The sequence below is a fragment of the Nerophis ophidion genome, linkage group LG14, assembly GCF_033978795.1.
Source record: "Nerophis ophidion isolate RoL-2023_Sa linkage group LG14, RoL_Noph_v1.0, whole genome shotgun sequence".
NCBI classification, from domain to species: Eukaryota; Metazoa; Chordata; class Actinopteri; order Syngnathiformes; family Syngnathidae; genus Nerophis; species Nerophis ophidion.
This window is the reverse complement of record NC_084624.1, coordinates 26,015,442-26,036,344: the sequence shown is the minus strand read 5'-3', so window position 1 is coordinate 26,036,344 and position 20,903 is coordinate 26,015,442. Positions and strand designations below refer to the sequence as shown.

At 36.5% G+C, this 20,903-nt stretch overlaps 2 protein-coding genes across 7 annotated transcripts in view; both read left to right on the top strand.

The window, feature by feature from the left end:
- Positions 1-891: 891 nt before the first annotated feature.
- Positions 892-20,100, top strand: dusp22b (dual specificity phosphatase 22b). Of its 6 annotated transcripts, XM_061920253.1 has the most exons (8): positions 892-1,056; positions 1,276-1,309; positions 1,366-1,448; positions 1,679-1,728; positions 2,410-2,484; positions 14,505-14,676; positions 17,091-17,227; positions 19,827-20,100. In XM_061920253.1, the coding sequence occupies exons 1-7, from the start codon at positions 1,036-1,038 to the stop codon at positions 17,205-17,207; spliced, it is 552 nt and encodes a 183-aa protein (XP_061776237.1). In that variant the 5' UTR covers positions 892-1,035; the 3' UTR covers positions 17,208-17,227; positions 19,827-20,100. The 6 variants fall into 6 exon arrangements, with proteins under 6 accessions (XP_061776237.1, XP_061776241.1, XP_061776236.1 ...); XM_061920257.1 differs by lacking the exon at positions 14,505-14,676; XM_061920252.1 differs by lacking the exon at positions 19,827-20,100 and having other exon boundaries at positions 17,091-17,894.
- The window catches only part of irf4a (interferon regulatory factor 4a), a 19,677-nt gene continuing 18,600 nt past the window's right edge, over positions 19,827-20,903 (top strand). Inside the window, exon 1 of the mRNA XM_061920251.1 lies at positions 19,827-19,944. The gene's annotated coding sequence lies outside the window, so the exon portion shown is untranslated. The remainder of the gene's footprint in view (positions 19,945-20,903) is intronic.

Here is a 20,903-nt window from a genome sequence, read left to right as displayed (position 1 = left end):
GATTTTTGTTTATATAGCCCTAAATCACAAGTGTCTCAAAGGGCTGCACAAGTCACAACTGCATCCTCGGTTCAGATCCCAAGGGCAAGGAAAAACTCACAACCCAGTGGGATGTCAATGTGAATGACTATGAGAAACCTTGGAGAGCACCGCAGATGTGGGTGTTTATATGTGTGTGTGTGTGTGTGTGTATATATATATATATATATATATATATATATATATATATATATATATATATATATATATATATATATATATATATATATATATATATATATATATATATATATATATATATATATATATATACATATATATATATATATATATATATATATATATATACGGCCACTCTCCCACTGCGCCACGGCCGTGCGCAACCCGAGGGTCACTGGTTCAAATCCCACCTAGAACCAACCTCGTCACGTCCGTTGTGTCCTGAGCAAGACACTTCACCCTTGCTCCTGATGGGTGCTGGTCGGTGCCTTGCATGGCAGCTCCCTCCATCAGTGTGTGAATGTGTGTGTGAATGGGTAAATGCGGAAGTAGTGTCAAAGCGCTTTGAGTACCTTGAAGGTAGAAAAGCGCTATACAAGTACAACCCATTTATATATATATATATATATATATATATATATATATATGTATATATATATATATATATATATATATATATATATATATATATATATATATATATATATATATGTATATATATGTATGTATATGTTCTCAGGAATGTACAGCTACAGATTATTTCAAATTATTTAAAAGGGTGTTAATTTACAAAAAAACGAAACAAACAAAAAAGCAGTAATGCGAGTAAACTGATGATTGGGAATGTCGTGTCTAAATAAGAGTTAACACTACAACTCCCATGATGCACTGCGAGCAGAAGAGCTGCGTTCTCGATAGACTCGCTCACTTCACCCACTGGGCGAGTATGTAACCAAAGTAAGTGGCATTTTGGAACTCAGTCGAGTGTTATATTTATTTTCCTCGAGTGAGTTTGTATTTTTCCCCCCTGTCGACATGGGCAATGGCATCAACAAGGTACGTTTATGATTTATTAATGTCGTGTTTTTTGTTAACGTATAGTGAATTTTTGATGGAATACTTAACATCATAACATTCTCCACTTTAAAAAAAAAACTATATACAAATGTTGTTAAAATGTGACTAAGTAGTAAGTTGTATGCTATTTGGCAGCTGTCTGCTCAGCTGTTGAAGCCCATCAATGATGTCTTCAGGGTCTCTTTTCCCCTTCCATAGGTCCTGCCTGACTTATACTTGGGGAATTTCAGAGGTAAGTTTTATTCTGACAGTGTATGCTTTGTTTACAGTTTGGTTTGTTTTTGCCAGACGCGAGAGACCGAGAACAGTTAGCCAGGAACAACATCACCCACATCCTGTCCATTCATGACACTGCAGCACCCATCCTCCAGGTGAAGCCTCCATATTGTTATCCGTTCACATTAAAGCAGGGCACTCTGTACACATGGCAGGAGTGAACATTCCAGTCTGTCAGGTTCTCCAGGAAGTTACTCCATCACAGACATTAGCCCAAATCTCATTGTTTACGCTCTAAATGTGTGTCTTGGCGAGATCACTAGAATGTCCCGTAGGATCTCTGCTAATTGCACCATTTAGGTAACTTGTGCGCTCTGTCCCGCAGGAGATGACCTATCTCTGCATTTCAGCGGCCGATCTGCCCACGCAGAACCTGTGAGTACCGATATTGTGCGTGGCAGAAGAAAAAAAGACAGAGAAGCAATTTGGGTGTGAGGTTGTGTTCCTTCATCCCATCTTGGGAAATGTTACGCCTCTACAAGCTCACTTTTAAGGATGCGCACAGAGCCATCGACAAAGAAGTTGCACAGTTTAGCAGGATAGTCGGAGCTATTTATATACACCCACTTCACATAGCCATGCATGTGGTCATGCATCTATCTACACACAGTGCCCTATTTCAACGTGTGCAGTACAGTCGTGGTCAAAAATGACACTTGTAAAGAACATAATGTCATGGCTGTCTTGAGTTTCCAATGAGTTCTACAACTCTTATTTTTTTTGTGATTGAGTGATTGGAGCTCATACTTGTTGGTCACAAAAAACATTCATGAAGTTTGGTTCTTTTATGAATTTATTATGGGTCTACTGAAAATGTGACCAAATCTGCTGGGTCAAAAGTATACATACAGCAATGTTAATATTTGGTTGCATGTCCCTTGGGAAGTTTCACTGCAATAAGGCGCTTTTGGTAGCCATCCACATGCTTCTGGCAAGCTTCTGATTGATTTTTTTGACCACTCCTCTTGACAAATTTGGTGCAGCTAAATGTGTTGGTTTTTCTGACATGGACTTGTTTCTTCAGCATTGTCCACATGTTGTTGTTGTTCTCCACAGGACTCAGCATTTTAAACAAAGTATCACGTTCATGCACGAGTCCCGGATAAAAGGAGAAGGCTGCTTGGTTCACTGGTAACACACACACTTGTTGTTGTTGTTGTTATACGACATGTCCTCCATCACCATGTTCAAATATAAATGTGCACCACATTTCATTTCGTGCAAAGGACTCGGCATGTGCCAGTGATTCATAGTATACAGTAAAAAAATGCTGGGTTATTTTGATAACCCAATTTATGAGTTGCGAGTGTTGGGTTAAATTTTGGAGTTGTTTTTATGAAGAGCAATCAATTTTTTGGGTTATAAGGATATTGTTTTAACTCAATTTGTGGGTTTTCAAAGTTATGAACCATTTTTGGGTTGTTTTTCAATGTGTAACGCATTTTTGGATAAATGGCTTTTTTAAAATTAAAAAGTAACTTTTTTTCTTTAAGGGAATTTTATTAAGGACTAATCTCATTAACAATTTTTGCAATCACACATTTTATGTACATGAATATATATGAGTATGCTGTATAGGACTACTATGACCATACACAGCAATTCTCGTAAAAAAATATATATATCTCATCTTGCTTTTGAGTATATTTTAAAGGAATAAAAATAATGTTGATCAGTAGTTGGGAAGGAGTAAGACAAACCAGCAGTAAAATTTATAATTGTTAACTAACTATTGGGTGAAGGAGCGCTAAATTGTGCAACCCAATAGTTGGGTTAGGAATAACCCAACACTGTAGTGAGCATAACTCAGCTTTTGTGTTAAATAAATCCAACCCAATAGTTGGGTTATGAATCAACCAACATGGAGTTAGCATAACTCAACTTTTGGTTTAAATTAATCACTGCAAAATTTGGGTTGAATAAATTAACCCAAAATGTAGAGTTAAAATAACTCAAATAAGGGGCTCGTCCTTTTTTGAACCAGCAGTTGGGTTAAAATTAGGTAATTTTTTAACCGAGGATTTTTTGGTGTGCAGTGAGTAGGGTTGTCTCAATACCAATATTTTACTAACGGAACCAAAATATATATAGATAATTTTGTAAATAAAGGGCACCACAAAAAATGCCATTATTGGCTTTATTTTAACAAAAAAAATCATAGGGTACATTAAACATATGTTTCTTATAGCAATGTTATCCTTAAATAAAATAGTGAACCTACTACACAACTTGTCTTTGTAAGTAAGCAATTTAAGGCTCCTAATTTGTCTGCTGACGTATGCAGTAACATATTGGGTCATTTATCATTCTATTATTTTCTCCAAATTTTAAAGAGAAGCTGTAAAAAAATGATTATTAATGTACTTGTTCATTTACTGTTAATATCTGGTTATTTTCTGTTTTAACATGTTCTATCTACACTTTTGTTAAAATGTAATAATCACTTATTCTTCTGTTGTTGGATGCTTGACTTTAGTTTTGGATGACACCACATATTTGGATGTCAATCCGATACCAAGTAGTTACAGGATCATACATTGGTCATATTCAAATTCTTTGTGTCCAGGGACGTATTTCCTGAGTTTATACACATAATATGAATTTCAAAAAAGAGAAAAAAGATTTTGTGATAAGAAAAAATATCGATGTAATAATAGTAGTATCAAATAAATACGCTATTGTACTTGGTATCATTACGGTGGATGTCATGTGTAGATCCACCCATGGCATTTGTTTACATTCAGGCACGCTTTTGTTAGTGATGAAGCTGGTGAGCTATTGTATCCTCCTACGATGTGTAGTGAAGCATGTTTGCCTATTCCTTGTCCTGCAGGGATGATACTTGTAAGAAACTCATTTTATGTGTCGTCATATGTGCGAGGATTAGTGATTTAGAAGTAGCTAAAACACTGCCGACTGCGGATAGACGTTAGCTGCTAACTAGCAAGCCATGTCTTAAATCACCTATTCCTGAGGGCGTTTCAGTGTTATAACGTCACCTTTATCGTTAGTTTTTAAGTCAAAATGCGTCCCTTCTTCCTTTTCTGTCTACACACTGTGTCTGCTTGTAAGTACTCTGTGACTGTATGCTGCCGAACATGCTCCTCTCCTCTTAAAACTAGCAATGTCACGACATGACGATGACTAGCCATCATGCCTGTTAAAAGAAAAGGAGAAGAGGGAACCAGTCATTTTCAAACAGAGTATAGTACCGTTTTTGGTTCATTAGTACTGCAAAACTATACTAGCTTGGCTATACAACTTGAACCATAAAAATTAGCCCAGAGACGAGTCTACGTCAACACCTTCTTAGGTTGTGGCACCCTTAAAGTACCAGTAGAGTGGAAGAACAAGTTGCCTCTATATTGACGTTGTTTGATTTATGACACCTAAATACTTCCACAGTTTGGAAATAAATAGATATGATCAGAATACTATCAATCTCAGGGAGATTCCCGAGCCATTTTAAAAGATAATGAGGTAGCAACCACAGATCCCTTCCTCATCAACAACAATGCTAATCAAGCAGAGTTTGTAAGAGCCAACAATGATCACTCTGGAAAAAAATATGTTTTTAACACTAGCATCTGCAGCATTACTAAGTGCTAAATATACAACTAACCATGTGTTAGCCATTTTTTTGTTATTTATATTTCTGTATTCCTGCATATATTACAAGTTAAATACATTATTTATTTATTGCTTGATGAATGCTTGGGCCTACTATGCTACTGCGCTTTGGTGTTGGCCATTGTAGTGGTGTTTGATGAATGCTTGGGCCTATTGTGCTACTGCACTTTGGTGTTGGTCACTGTGGTGTTGTTTGATGAATACTTGGGCCTTCTGTGCTACTGCACCTTAATTTCTCTCATTATGGTTGTGGTAGCCATGTTTGTGTTATTTATATTTCTCTAGTTCTGCATATATTATTAAGTTAAATTATCTAATTTTTGAATTGCCATGAACATATGTTTTAACATCCATCCATCCATCCATTTTCTACATATTGCAAGTTAATTATTGAATTATAAGGGTCATTTACAGCACCTGTGACAATAGCATATAGGGGCGCACAGGTGAATTTGATTGGACAAAGAATGTTGGGTTGAGAGACTGGCGGTAAAAACAATTTTTGACCACTTCTAATGCAACACCTGAGCCTTAGTTTTTTGTTTGTAGCTTTGTATGCAGCAAAACTACGGTAGTTTTCATTCACTTTGGATGTGCATGGAATGAAGACCTTTTTTTGCAAACAAAGCTATTTTTTGAAAAACTTAAGTTGGAGTCGGAAGTGCGTTTGAAAGTGCATCACCTGTCCTGGCTTTTGGTTTAGAACCTGGGAATCCAATCCAATCCACTTTATTGGTTGGCGCCTTGCATGGCAGCTCCCTCCATCAGTGTGTGAATGTGTGTGTGAATGGGTAAATGTGGAAGTAGTGTCAAAGCGCTTTGAGTACCTTGAAGGTAGAAAAGCGCTATACAAGTACAACCCATTTATCATTTATATAGCACATTTAAACAACAAGAACGTTTCCAAAGTGCTGCACAGCCATGTTAAAAAGAATATAAAAAAAACAATAATATGCTCCACCAATGATTGAATAAAAACAAAAACTAAATAAATATAAAACCAATGTAAAAACAATATAAAAATAAATATGATTAAAAACAATTTTAAAGGGTAAAATCATTTAAAAAGTTAAAATAGAAATCAAAATGTATATAAAAAAAAAATCACAGAGGACAGAGGACCACACAACTTATGTAGTGTTAAAAGCGAAATCTTGGGAAAACCGAAACAAACCATAATCAAACATAATAAAACAAACACTTACTGTACAATTTTCCATGATGCCGACCGACGAGACACTCACACAATCCCGCTGATTAAGTCTCAATCGCAATCCTTAAAAAGGTTTAAAAAAAAAGTAGGCAAAACTTGGTCTTTTTCACAATCTCGGGGTATGTCAAAGTCGACCAGCCTCTCGTTCCATGGCTGCATTTGTCTACTACCTGGTGAGAGATGCGTTAATTATAATCTACAATTGACTTTTAGCAAGTTTGAGACGAAGCAGAAGCAGCCGTCAACAATAGCAGCGTAAGCTAGCATTAGCTCATGGCTATCAGTGCTCTGCTAAAACAGGCTATCTGCATTGGCGATTATAATAAAAATATCACTCATTCATCCATCCATATTCTACCGCTTACTCCCTTTGGGGTCGCGGGGGGCGCTGGTGCCTATCTCAGCTACAATCGGGCGGAAGGCGGCGTACACCCTGGACAAGTCGCCCTTTCATCGCAGGGCCAACACAGATAGACAGACAACATTCACACTCTAGGGCCAATTTAGTGTTGCCAATCAACCTATCCCCAGGTGCATGTCTTTGGAAGTGGGAGGAAGCCGGAGTACCCGGAGGGAACCCACGCAGTCACAGGGAGAACATGCAAACTTCACACAGAAAGATCCCGAGCTCGGGATGGAACCCAGGACTACTCAGGACCTTCGTATTGTGAGGCTGACGCACAAACCCTAGTTCCACCGTCCTGCCCCAAAATCCCTCATATTTAATTTTCAGGTCATGACATGTAAATGGAGTATCATTGGATGTTTTTTAGAGGGTGTAATGGGTGCAACAGAGGATACTCGATATATTGACACAATTGTTAGTTATTTATTTTCCAGTTTGAATGCATAAAAAAGGCAAGCATAAGTGTTCTTGTCTTAAATAAGGATTGTGAATGATGAAAAGCACATCTCTTTACAACTTTTGTGTATTTCCATTATGACTGATCTGATAATATGGTTCAGAGCAGTGTTTTTCAACCTTTTTTGAGCCATGGCACATTTTTAGTGTTGAAAAAATCTGGAGGCACATGACCAGCAGAAATCATTAAAAAACAAAACTCAGTTGACAGTAAAAAGTCGTTGTTGCAATTGTTGGATAGGAGTTTAAACCATAACCAACCATGCATCACTGTAGCTCTTGTCTCAAAGTAGGTGTATTGTATTGTAACGTCCCGTCACATCACGCCAGGACTTACTTGGTGTTTTTTTGCTTTTTTCCTGTGTGTAGTGTTTTAGTTCTTGTCTTGCGCTACTCCTATTTTGGTGGCTTTTTCTCATTTTTTTTGGTGTTATTTTCCTGTAGCAGTTTCATCTCTTCCTTTAAGCAATATTTCCCGCATGTACTTTGTTTTAGCAATCAAGAATATTTCAGTTGTTTTTAATCCTTCTTTGTGGGGATATTGTTGATTTTCATGTCATGTTCGGATGTACATTGTGGACGACGTCTTTGCTCCACAGCAAGTTTTTGCTGTCGTCCAGAATTCTGTTTTTGTTTACTTTTAACCCAGTTCAGTGTTAGTTTCGTTCCGCATAGCCTTCCCTAAGCTTCATTGCCTTTTCTTATGGGCACTCACGTTTTTTTTATTTTGGTTTAAGCATTAGATAATTTTTTTTTACCTGCACACTGCCTCCCGCTGTTTCCGACATCTACAAAGCAATTAACTGGCGGCTGCCACCTACTGATATGGAAGAGTATTACACGGTCACTCTGCCGAGCTCTAGACAGACACTCAACAACAACACATCATTTGCAGACTATAATTACTGGTTTGCAAAACATATTTTTAACCCAAATAGGTGAAATTAGATAATCTCCCACGGCACACCAGACTGTATCTCAAGGCACACTAGTGTGCAGCGGCACAGTGCTTGAGAAACACTGGTTTAGAGTACAGAAGCGTTATTGGCCAAGATATTCGGAGCAGAATATTCAGAATTGCCGACATAATTTGTGGCATTTTGTGATGTTTGGACGGTATTTTCACATACTTTACGGATTGTAAATTCAATTGGATGTGGTTTAATATATACATGAATAAAACACAATTAAGTATATAAAGTCAACTTGGTTTTTCCACTCTCCTGCTACTTTAGGTGTATGTGCCATTGCACTTCAAATGCAGCTACTGCCATCTTGTGGAGGTAATTAAAAAAACTGCATCATGAGGTTGCCTACAGTCACAGCTGTCTTTTTGACATTGCACCAATTACAGACTAATTAACAACTAATTTAATACAAATATTATTGAAGCATCTACAGTGGGCAGTACAAATACTAATGTCATGATCTCACATGACAGTTTAGACCAGATTTAGGCAAATTAAGGCCCGGGGACCACATTAGGCCTGTTAAGTGTTTTAATCTGGCCCGCCGGATATTCCCAAAGCATTTTTTTAAGATGAAAACTGTAGCTGCCATTATGATGTGCAGTGAAGTTTTCAAATGATCATAAGTCTCGAACTAATATGAATCTGCGCTTTTGCATGATATACTAGTTACTATGGTAATCTAATAAATTACTATGGTCATCTAATTAGTTACTATGGCTTCTAATTAGTTACTATGGTAATCTAAGTCTGTGATGAGGTGGCGACTTGTCCAGGGTGTGACCTGCCTTCTGCCCGATTGTAGCTGAGATAGGCACCAGCGCCCCCCGCGACCCCAAAGGGAATAAGTGGTAGAAATGGATGGATGGATGGATGGACGGTAATCTAAATCACAGCAGCTCAGAGGAGGCACCAAGCAGTGTGGGCGGGGAGCGTTTCCACAGAGTGTTTCCAGAGCGCCCTGCCTGAAATGCGAGTGTCAGGGACAGACAGGGAAGGAGATTTTTACAACAAAGTTCTAAAGCTTAGTGATGTATCAGATATATTCGATTGTAGGTGTTATTTTTTTTTTCACCCTTTGCGTTTATATTTTGCTGTGTTTGTTGCTTTTGTTGCGTTTTGCTCGATTGTAAAATATGTCTATGGAGAGGGGGTGAGACTTTAATATGTTGTCAATATTCAGTGTTTTATGTTCATAGTTAATATTGTAAATCCCACATTCTTTATTTTCATGTACATTCTGGGTCTCTCATTCAGTAAAAAAACAAAAACAAATTTCATTCCGTTTTTTAAGGCGGTCGGTCGAAACTTTCTTAGCATTCAGACATTATTGTGAGGTTTTGTATTAGTAGTCCTAAAAATTTGATATACTGGCCCCCAGACACATTTTTTTGTCTAAATGTGACCCTCCTAGTCAATAACTGCCCAGATCTGGTTTAGACTATGTTGTTTATTTTCACGTGTTTAGTATCACTTCCTGTCCCGGTGCGCCTTGTTTTGTCAATGTTTCCTGTTTGGTGTCTGTGTTTTACAGCACCTTTACTTTCTGTTCCTTGTCCCGCCAGCACAGTTGTTCCTCATTGTTAATTAGTTCTATGTAGGTCCACCTGATTCCCTACTTTAGAGCTATAAAGTATGCTGTTGCTACTAACTAGACCTTTATTTTTATGCTGCCTAGTTCCCAATTAAACACCTTTCTGCCTGCACAACGCCTGCCTTTTCTGCATCGTAGGATCACAACAACAGCGGACATGCGGCATCGTCACAAATAACATCTGTCAGTATGATATTAATGACCTACATCAAAATACAGTAGCATAGTAGACCTGAATATTCATTAAAAACAAGGCACAGGTTTTATTTAAAAAGTATATTTAAAATTATACACAGTTTGAACAACAACACAGTGTTTGAAAAGTGGAAAATAAAACACTGTACTTTAATCAAGTGATTGTTTGGCCACTAGATGGAGCCCGAGTACCACTACTGATACATGTACCTCAGTTTGGGAATCCCTGATTTATAGTAAAGTGTATGTAAGTTGCCATTATTAAGGGTTTGATTGGTTATTTGCATTTCTTGGACAAGTTAATGCTGGTGCATCTAATTGGTCGTAAACATTACAAAATATATATATTTTTTCTAATGTTACTGTTGATGTCTAATACTGTTAATATCTGGTTATTTTGAGTTTCAGCATGTTCTGTCTACACTTCTGTTAAAATGTAAAAATCACTTATTCTTCTGTTGTTTGAATACTTTACATTAATTTTGGATGATACCACAAATTTAGGTCTCAATTTGATACCAAGTAGTTACAGGATCATGCATTGGTCATATTCTAAGTTCTCATGTGTTCAGGGACGTATTTCCTGACTTTATAAACATAATATGAATTTTTTAAAAAGGAAAAAAGATTTTGTGATAAAAAAATATCGATGTAATCATAGTAGTATCGACAAGATACGCTCTTGTACTTGGTATAATTACAGTGGATGTCAGGTGTAGATCCACCCATGGCATTTGTTTACATTCAGGCATGCTAGCTTTTGTTAGTGGTGTCGCCGGTGAGCTATTGTATCCTCCTACGGTGTGTAGTTTTCATGTTTTGCTATTCCTTGTCCTGCAGGGATGATACTTGTAAGAACCTTACTTTGTTTTTTGCCATGGAAGTGAGGATTAGTGATTTAGAAGTAGCTAAAACACTGCAGACTGCAGATAGACAATAGCCGCTAACTAGCTAGCCATGTCTTAAAGCACCGCTTCCTGGGCGTTTCAGTGATATGTCTTCACCTTTATAGTTAGTTTTTAAGCCGAAATGTGTCCATTCTCCCTTTTTTGTCTACACACTGCGTCTGCTTGTAAGTACTCTGTGACTGTGTGCTGCTGAACATGCTCCTCTGCTCGTAAAACCAGCAATGACACGACATGACGACGACGACCTGCTGTCAGGCCCGTAAAAAAAAATTGGGCGAACCGGGTCTTTTCAAACAGAGTATAGTACGTTTTTTTTTTATTCATTAGTACTGCAATACTATACTAGTACAGGTATAACCCTAGTTTGTAGTCATAGATACGATCAAAACATTTTTTTTGTTGGACATACAGTATACCACGACAAAGGTGCCATGGCCTTCACAATAGAGGTGGGGGAAAATAGTCATCGTCGTTGGTGTGGTTTCCTGGTTACTGGACTGACTGCGCTGTCTCTTGACTTTGTGGCGCTGCTTGCTTATTGCCATTTTTACAACCACCGCGCTTACTTACTCTTCCAGCCCCATCAAGGCCTCACAGTGATTGGAATGATCCTTAATTGCTTTATACTGACTGACTTTGTCTTGAGCTGTTGTCGACATAACTAAAATGGACTGACCTGTGACTTTGGCCCGAGGCATGAGAACAGGCGACGCTACAGGATTTTTAAAATCTACGACATTGTTTTCCACCCATAAAAGACTAGATCAGGTGTGTTTAAAGTGTGGCCAATAGCGAGTTGTTTTATCGGCCCGTAGTTAGCATGCTATCTTTTTTTTAATCAAATTTTGCAGGTATACACTTCAGCATCAAATACTTTGTTACTTATCGAATGATAGCTGTAAGCATTTTAACATAAATACGATAGCTTTGTTTTTTGGTGACTTTTGTAGGTATACACCTCAGTCATGTTTTGGTATTTGATGCATTCTAACGTTAGCATGCTAGCATTTTCAACAGGTACACACCTAGTAATATATTCAGGTACTTTACTCATGTTGGATACATAGAACAAATTTGATTTATTATTATTATTATTTTTCTAACTATAACACAACATTTTATTGTTAAATATGTAAAGCATCTGTTTTAAGCAGTTTTTCGATCACATACTGTAAATTCTGGACTGTAAGCCGCTACTTTAAAAAAATATATAAATATGTATTTATTTATTCATTTGATATCATAATACAGGTAATGAGAAAACAACCCCCCCCAAAAATAGTAAAATATAAAGTACAACAAAAATACAAATAAAATAAGAATGCGATGGACAACCTTAAACTGTATTCGATTAAGTTTTGAACAAGACCAGATATTTAGACTTCTATTATTACAGTTGGCATGCTATTGTTTGAAGTGTACACCTCAGTGTCACTTATTTTGGCTTTTCACTAATGCTATCTGTAATCATGCTATTTGTAGTAAAAGTCAATAATCGATAATCAATTTATTTATTGTAAATAAAGAAATGCAGATAGTTCTAAAATTTGGCTGACAGCCGCTAGCCACCTCACCGAGAGATCCGACCAGCTCCTTTCTTTTAGGGCACTTATGTTCCAGTTTTGCACACATTTCCATGAATTAAATAAATGTGATGGGAATTAATTTAACTGTTTCTTATTAAAAATGCACTGTTTTTTAAAGTTGCAAGTGATAAACGCCTATTTACTTAAACGAAAAGAAATGTGGGCAGCACGTGACACAGGTGTTAGTGCATGTTCCTCACAATACGAAGGTCCTGAGTAGTCATGGGTTTGATCCTGCGCTCGGGATCTTTCTGTGTGGAGTTTGCATGTTCTCCCCGTGAATGCGTGGGTTCCCTCCGGGTACTCCGGCTTCCTCCCACCTCCAAAGACATGCACCTGGGGATAAGTTGATTGGCAACACTAAATGTGCCCTAGTGTGTGAATGTGAGTGTGAATGTTGTCTGTCTGTCTGTGTTGGCCCTGCGATGAGGTGGCAACTTGTCCAGGGTGTATCTCGCCTTCAGCCCGAATGCAGCTGAGATAGGCTCCAGCACCCCCCGCGACCCCGCGATTATAAAGCGCACTGCCAATGAATGGTCTATTTCCGATCTTTTTTCATATATAAAGCGCACCAGATTATAGGGGACATTAAAGGAGTCATATTATTATATTTTTTTTCTAAATGTAAAACACTTAATTGCATTTTTACAAATCAGCCACTTTCTGACAGTTTTTTCAGGATACATAGTCGTACTAAAACATTTTGATATATTTTTGAGCGCCGTGTGTAGCGTTCTATATTTTCAATGGAACATATGACATTCGTGGCGCAGTGGAAAAGTGGCCGAGCGCAACCTGAGGGTCCCTGGTTCAATCCCCACCTAGTACCAACCTCGTCACGTCCGTTGTGTCCTGAGCAATACACTTCACCCTTGCTCCTGATGGGCGCTGGTTAGCGCCTTGCATTGCAGCTCCCTCCATCAGTGTGTGAATGTGTGTGTGAATGGGTAAATGTGGAAGTAGTGTCAAAGCGCTTTGAGTACCTTGAAGGTAGAAAAGCGCTATACAAGTACAACCCATTTATTTGTACTTAAGTCATATTGCAGTCTACACGTATATCTTGTGTGACTGCCATCATATTGCAGTCTATACGTATCTCTTATGTGTGACTGCCAATCTACTGGTCACACTTATCATTTCACCATGTACCAATAAAATAGTTTTGAGGTCGGTAAGCAAAACCAGAATTGTTCTGTACATTAGGCGCACCAGGTTATAAGGCGCACTGTCGAGTATTGAGGGAAAAAAAGGATTTTATGTCCGCCTTATAGTCCGGAAAATACAGTATATATATATATATATATATGTATATATATATATATATACATATATATATATATATATAAAATTATGTCTAATTTGTTTATGTCAATGTCAACGGTGCAATTTCTGTTTTTTTCAAATCCAACCTAAGTCTCTTTCATATGTGGATATAAATAGAATCAGAATCAAATCTCACGGTACAATATTATCTCTTTGTTAAGTAGATTACGATTCAGAAGCTAAAAATTCAATTAAAATAGATTATTGATGCATGTATATATATATATATATATATATACATATATATATATATATATATATATATATATATATATATATATATATATATATGTATATATATGTATATATATATATATATATATATATATATATATATATATATATATATATATATATACTGTATATATATATATATATATATATATACATATATATATGTGTGTGTGTGTGTATATATATGTGTATATATATATATATGAGACTTAGGTTGGATTTGAAAAAAACAGAAACCGCACTGCTGTAGGTGTTATCCTCAAAGAATCTCATTTTATTGTCAAATGTATCAGTCAAAAAAATTGATTACATTCAGACATTTATAATATTTTTGTTGTCCAATTTTGCTAGGGGAATGTCATATACATATGACATCAATGATGAAAATCCTTTCCAAAATTTTGAAATGCAAATGTTCATTCTAGTTTTTAACAGTAATAAATAGTCTGTGACATTCAAGGTGTGGAAGTATTGTACGTGCACATGTGCCTAATAAAATGTCCTATTATGTCCTTTTGTTTCCAGGACACTTCTGTTTTCATATTTTTTTGTAAGCTTTATTTGCAGTGAAACAGCACATGCATGTGATGTGTTCACACGTCCTCATACACCCATGTGTGTCTTTCTCCCTGTTGCAGTCTGGCGGGCGTGTCCCGCAGCGTCACCCTGGTGGTGGCCTACATTATGATGGTGACCACACTGGGCTGGAAAGAGGCTCTGGCTGCAGTGAGGGTGGTCCGGCCCAGTGCGGGTCCTAACCTGGGCTTCGAGCGCCAACTCCAAGAGTTTGAGGCGACTCAAGTTGATGAAGTTAGTCAACTTCTTTTTACTATATATATATATACAATATATATATATATATATATATATATATATATATATATATATATATATATATATATATATATATATATATATATATATATATATATATATATATATATATATATATATATGTATATATATATATATATATATATATATATGTATATATGTGTGTGTATGTATGTATGTATATGTATATACATATACATAAATATGTATACATATATATGTATGTATGTATGAATTTATATATTTATATGTATATATGTATGTATATATGTGTAGTACAGTATATACATGCATACATATATACATACATAAAAACATTCGCACAATGCAAATACAATACATATTTATACCATCCTGAAATTAGTGTTGTGATATAAATATTGAATATATGTCATGTAATTAGATAAAATATCTAAATAAATGTTATATTTAAATCATAACTCTAACTTCAGTTGTAGTTACATTAATAAGGCAATACATCTGTTTGTTATTATTTTTTACGATTCTGTGTGCTCATACTTTCATAAATTTTTTTTTTTACATGTAATCGGCCATCGCAATGTTTTAAGTCAGCATATTAATTTCATTCCAAATTGAAGAGGGAAGTTTGTCAGACATGGAAGATTACAGTACAACGTGGGGGTTGGGTGGGAAGGGCTGGAGCTTTTTCTGCCAATTAATGTTCGCCTCAAATAAATAAATAGGAAACGCTGCAACCACTTCTTCTTTTTGTTGTGCGTGTGACGTAAGCGCATTGGACCACATTAAAAGTTGTCATGCCTTGAGATTTACCATAAAATTACCAATTTCCTTGAGGCAGAGAAAATTACAGGATCATTTTGTGTAAAAAAGTAATGTGGATGTCCTGCTTGATGACTCCCCTGCTGATGGCATCCTAGCACCAAAAATAAATATGTCCTTTTCAAGCCCGCCTTAATGGGCTGAAACCCAGGGGCCCCACCCAATCCGGGGCCCCCAATTTTTACGGGGGAATGCAATGATATGTGTTTATAGCTGTCGATCACAAACATCTCAGCTTTGTCTAGCGAATGTGTGCTCTCTCTCAGCTTTGTGGATTTTCCGCTTGTTTAAGACACCTGCGTACTACTACTGAGTTAAAAACCCAGGCTGTCACCCGGATCGTGGGGCGGTTGAGGTTGGAGGATAGGGGGTTGTTCAGGTTTTTGCCTCAAAACTCCCGTAGTAAAAGAGTGCGGGTACTAGGATGGGGTGAGGGTCACCACTTTGTGAACAAATTCGTGAGCAAATTGTCCAATAGTTTAAGAACAACATTTGTCAATGAGCTGTTGCAAAAAACGTAGGGATTTCACCATCTACAGTCCATAATATCATCAAAAAGTTAAGAGAATCTGAACAAATCACGTGACCTTCGTTCCCTCAGGCGGTACTGCATCAAAAAGCGACATCAGTATGTAAAGGATATCACCACTTGGGCTCAGGAATACTTCAGAAAACCACTGTCAGTAGCTACAGTTTTTTGCGACATTTGTAAGTGCAAGTTAAAACTCTACTATGCAAAGCAAAAACCATTTAACACCCAGAAACGCCGCCAACTTCGCTGGACCTGAGCTCATATAAGATCGACTGATGCAAAGTGGAAAAGTGTTCTGTGGTCTGACGAGTCCACATTTCAAATTGTTTCTGGAAACTGTGGACGTCATCTCCTCCGGATCAAAGAGGATAAGAACCATTTGGCCTGTTCTGCGCAAAGTTCGAAAGCCAGTATATGTGATGGAATGGGAATGTATTAGTGCCCAAGGCATGGGTAGCTTAAACATCTGTGAAGGCACCATTAATGCTGAAAGGTACATACAGGATTTGGGACACTGTAGCCTATCTCGACTACATTCGGGCGGAAGGCGGGGTACATCCTAGACAAGTCGCCAACTTATTACAGGGCCAACACAGAGAGACAGACCGCTTTCACATATTGGTTGAAAAACATATTCAGAAGGTAAGAAACATTTTTCATACTCTAGCTATGAAAATATTTGATTCATAATTAGTGACTCCTACTTCGCGGAAATTCATTTATCACGGTCACTCACGTCTGGAACCAATTAACAGTGATAAATGAGGGATTATTGTATGTGAAATCTTGGAATAGATTGTTTCAATTTCCTTGATTTTTTTGCACCATAAAAAAAAAATCTGTAGATCGGTACAAAAAACCTGGCTATTCAGTCACCAGATTTTTACCGTAAAATCTGGACCACTTTTATTTTTACAGTAAAATTCTGCCGAGCGAGCTTGCAGTATTTGATCAAGAAATCTACCGACTATTTAACAGTGTATGTGAAAAGTACCTGGAAATTGCTTTGCATTGGTTTTTTTTGTTTTTTTTTTATGATTTTTGTCACTTCTTGCAGTTCAGAGATTGGCTCCAAAAGGAGTTCAAGAACCGCACTTTCAAGGATGAAGATGATGTTCAGGAGCTGCTCGCCAGACCTTCTAAAGTCAACAGCGAGAAGGCTGAAAGCCAGTAACGGACCCCACAGGAAGCCTTGTGAGATCTTTTTTTACGGGCGACTGACATCCTTCTATACTGTAAACCAGGGATGTCAAACTGGTTTTCATTGAGGGCCACATGGCAGTTATGGCTGCCGTCAGGGGGCCGCGTGTAACAGTGAATTTTGCCTCTGGATTTCATTAATAATTGTATAAATAGTTTAACGTAGACTATCAATTTTACAGTAAAAACTTAACATTTACATTTTTTTACTGTAAAATATTGCGTTTTTTTTACGGTAAATATAAAAAATATTAACACAGTACATCTGTTTTGTTTTTTGTTTTTTTTACGGTAAAAGCTGGCAGCATATTTGACAATTTTTTTGTGTTAAATTGACGTTGGTTTTTACAACATTATATTGTGAATGCAAAAACAGTACATGTTCTTTTTTTATTCTGGCAACTTAGCTGCCAGTTTTTCTACCATTTACAGTAATACACCGTTAAAAAACCCCCAAGATTTTACAGTAAAAATATGGCAGCTCAGTCAACAGAATTTCAACGCTAAAAAATGGCTAGTATGCTGTAAAATCATAAGTCAAGCAAATATTTAAGTATTTATTTTTATTTAGACATAAACATGTTTGGAAAGTATGATAATATTCTGTAATATTTGTTCCAATAATGGATACTATTAAAGTTTAAAAGGTTTGCAATTTCAAGCAGTACATATATTTTTTGTGTCAATATGAAAAAATTCCATTACATTTAGTGGGAAAATATTAAGTACTTTACTGACACATATCATTTCCAGGTGTTTGCGGGACAGATAAAATGATGTCGCGGGCCAGATCTGGACCCCAGGCCTTGAGTTTGACACCTGTGCTGTTAAACATACCAATCAAGTCTAGGCTTTTATCATAACCACTTTGAGAGACTACTGCAGAACAATATTTCTGCTGCACGTTTTTTCCTAATGTGCAATTTGTGTGCATTTGTGAATTTGGATATACAGTCGTGGTCAAAAGTTTACATACATTTGTGAAGGACACAATGTAATGGCTGTCTTGAGTCTCCAATAATTTCTACAATTTTTTTTTTTTTTTTTAATAGAGTGATTGGAGCACATACTTTATTGTCTCAAAATACATTCATGAAGTTTGGTTCTTTTATGAATTCATTATGGGTCTACTAAAAATGTGACCAAATCTGCTGGGTCAAAAGTGTACATACAGCAATGTTAATATTTGGTTACATGTCCCTTGGGAAGTTTCACTGCAATAAGGCGCTTTTGGTAGCCATCCACAAGCTTCTGGCAAGCTTCTCGTGGAATTTTTGACCACTCCTCTTGACAAAATTGGTGCAGCTAAATTTTTTGGTTTTCTGACATGAACTTGTTTCTTCAGAATTGTCCACACATTTAGGTCAGGACTTTGGGAAGGCCATTCTAAAACCTTAGTTATAGCCTGATTTAGCCGTTCTTTTACCACTTTTGACGTGTGTTTGGGGTCATTGTCCTGTTGGAACACCCAACTGTGCCCAAGACCCAACCTCCGGGCTGATGATTTTAGGTTGTCCTGAAGAATTTGGAGGTAATCCTCATTTTTCACTGTCCCATTTACTCTCTGTAAAGCATTGGCAGCAAAACCACAGAACTTTACTCCAGAAGTTCTTATCTTTGTCCCTGTGATGTCAGATGATTTACAGAGATTAAACGGTTGAATGAAAAAGGAGGACTACCTCCAAATTCTTTAGGACAACCTCAAATCATAAGCAAGGAGGTTGGGTCTTGGGCGCAGTTGGGTGTTCCAACAGGACAATAACTCCAAACACACGTCAAAAGTGGTAAAAGAATGGCTAAATCAGGCTATAATTAATGTTTTAGAATGGCCTTCCCAAAGTCCTGACCTAAATGTGTGGACAATGCTGAAGAAACAAGTCCATGTCAGAAAACCAATACATTTAGCTGAACTGCACCAATTTTGTCAAGAGGAGTGGTCAAAAATTTAACCGGAAACTTGCCAGAAGCTTGTGGATGACTACCAAAAGCGCCTTATTGCACTGAAACTTGCCAAGAGACATGTAACCAAATATTAACATTGCTGTATGTATGCTTTTGACCCAGTAGATTTGCTCACATTTTTAGTAGACCCATAATAAATTCATAAAAAACCAAAGTTTATAAATGTTTTTTGTGACCAAGAAGTGTGTGCTCCAATCACTCTATCACAAAAAAATAAGAGTTGTTGAAATTATTAGAAATTCAAGACAGCCATGACATTATGTCCTTCACAAGTGTATGTAAACTTTTGACCTCGACTGTATATGAATGAGTTTTAGTGCTGTGTGTTGAAAAAGTGTTGGCCGTTCTTCCTGTTTTCTCATGTGCAAGGGCGGTCATGCATGGCAAACAGCAAAAACTTCAAGACTGTGTTTCTTTACCACACAATGTTCCAAAATGTCTAGAAATAAGCACCATTCTGCTGTAATTACGCAGCTATACATAAAGACTACCACTAGGGGGCAGTAAGTGTAGCCAAGTCCTTCAAAGTTTCAAAGTTAACTCCAAAATGAGAGATATTATAATTCTTGAGTCCACTGCAGGGAATCCCCACAGTTTGTGCAGCACCTGAGCATCTCCTATACATTTTCAGTTCTCTGCAGTAAATGTGACGTCAGGCTCCTCCCCTTGCCCCAATCCAAGTGATAAGATTTAAGAATAAGACACAGAGAAGAGTCAATGCATAGTGAGGGAGCTCTCCTGGGCCAAAGGTAAGCCATTTAAAACAACTCTGTTTATGTTTAATTATAATCTTTCATGTATCTTGAGGATCTTGTAGTGGAAATGCATTATTTTCTGTTTGTTTGTCCTTAAATTGGTATATTTGCTCTTATGGTTGACTTTAAAGAACAATATACAACACCAAACTGTGTAAAAAGAGAATGTTTTCAGAGTAAAAGAGAATGTTTTCAGAGTAAAATACTGTAATCACAATTTACTGTAACTTTACGATATCCAGCAGTGAACTGTTATCTTCACAGTAAAATAGTGTAATCACTGTAATGTCACAGCAAGTCACTTTAAATTCAAACTGATTTGTCCCCTAAGGGGTTCCGTAGTCTTGTACAGTAAGTGGCAGTATTCTGTTCAACTGAGAACGTAAATAACTATAAAAATACAATTGTGACGTTGCAGCATCTAGTTGTAACTTTATTCTAATTAAATGTAAAATCCCAGATCTGCCGTTACAGTAAATTACTGTGAAAGTCATACAGTTTATAAGCCAGCAATATGCTTTTAAGACACATTTTAATGTTATATGTGAAAACACCTCGAAACTTTTACATGTTGTACCGTGTAAACTATATATATATGTAAATATATATATATATATATATATATATGTATATATATATATATATATATATATATATATATATATATATATATATCTATCAATCAATCAATGTTTATTTATATAGCCCTAAATCACAAGTGTCTCAAAGGGCTGCACAAGCCACAACGATATATATATATATATATATATATATATATATATATATATATATATACATATGTATGTATATACATATATACACATATATGTATATATACACACACATGTGTGTATGTATGTATATATATATATATATATATATACATATGTATGTATATACATATATACACATATATGTATATATACACACACGTGTGTATGTATGTATGTATA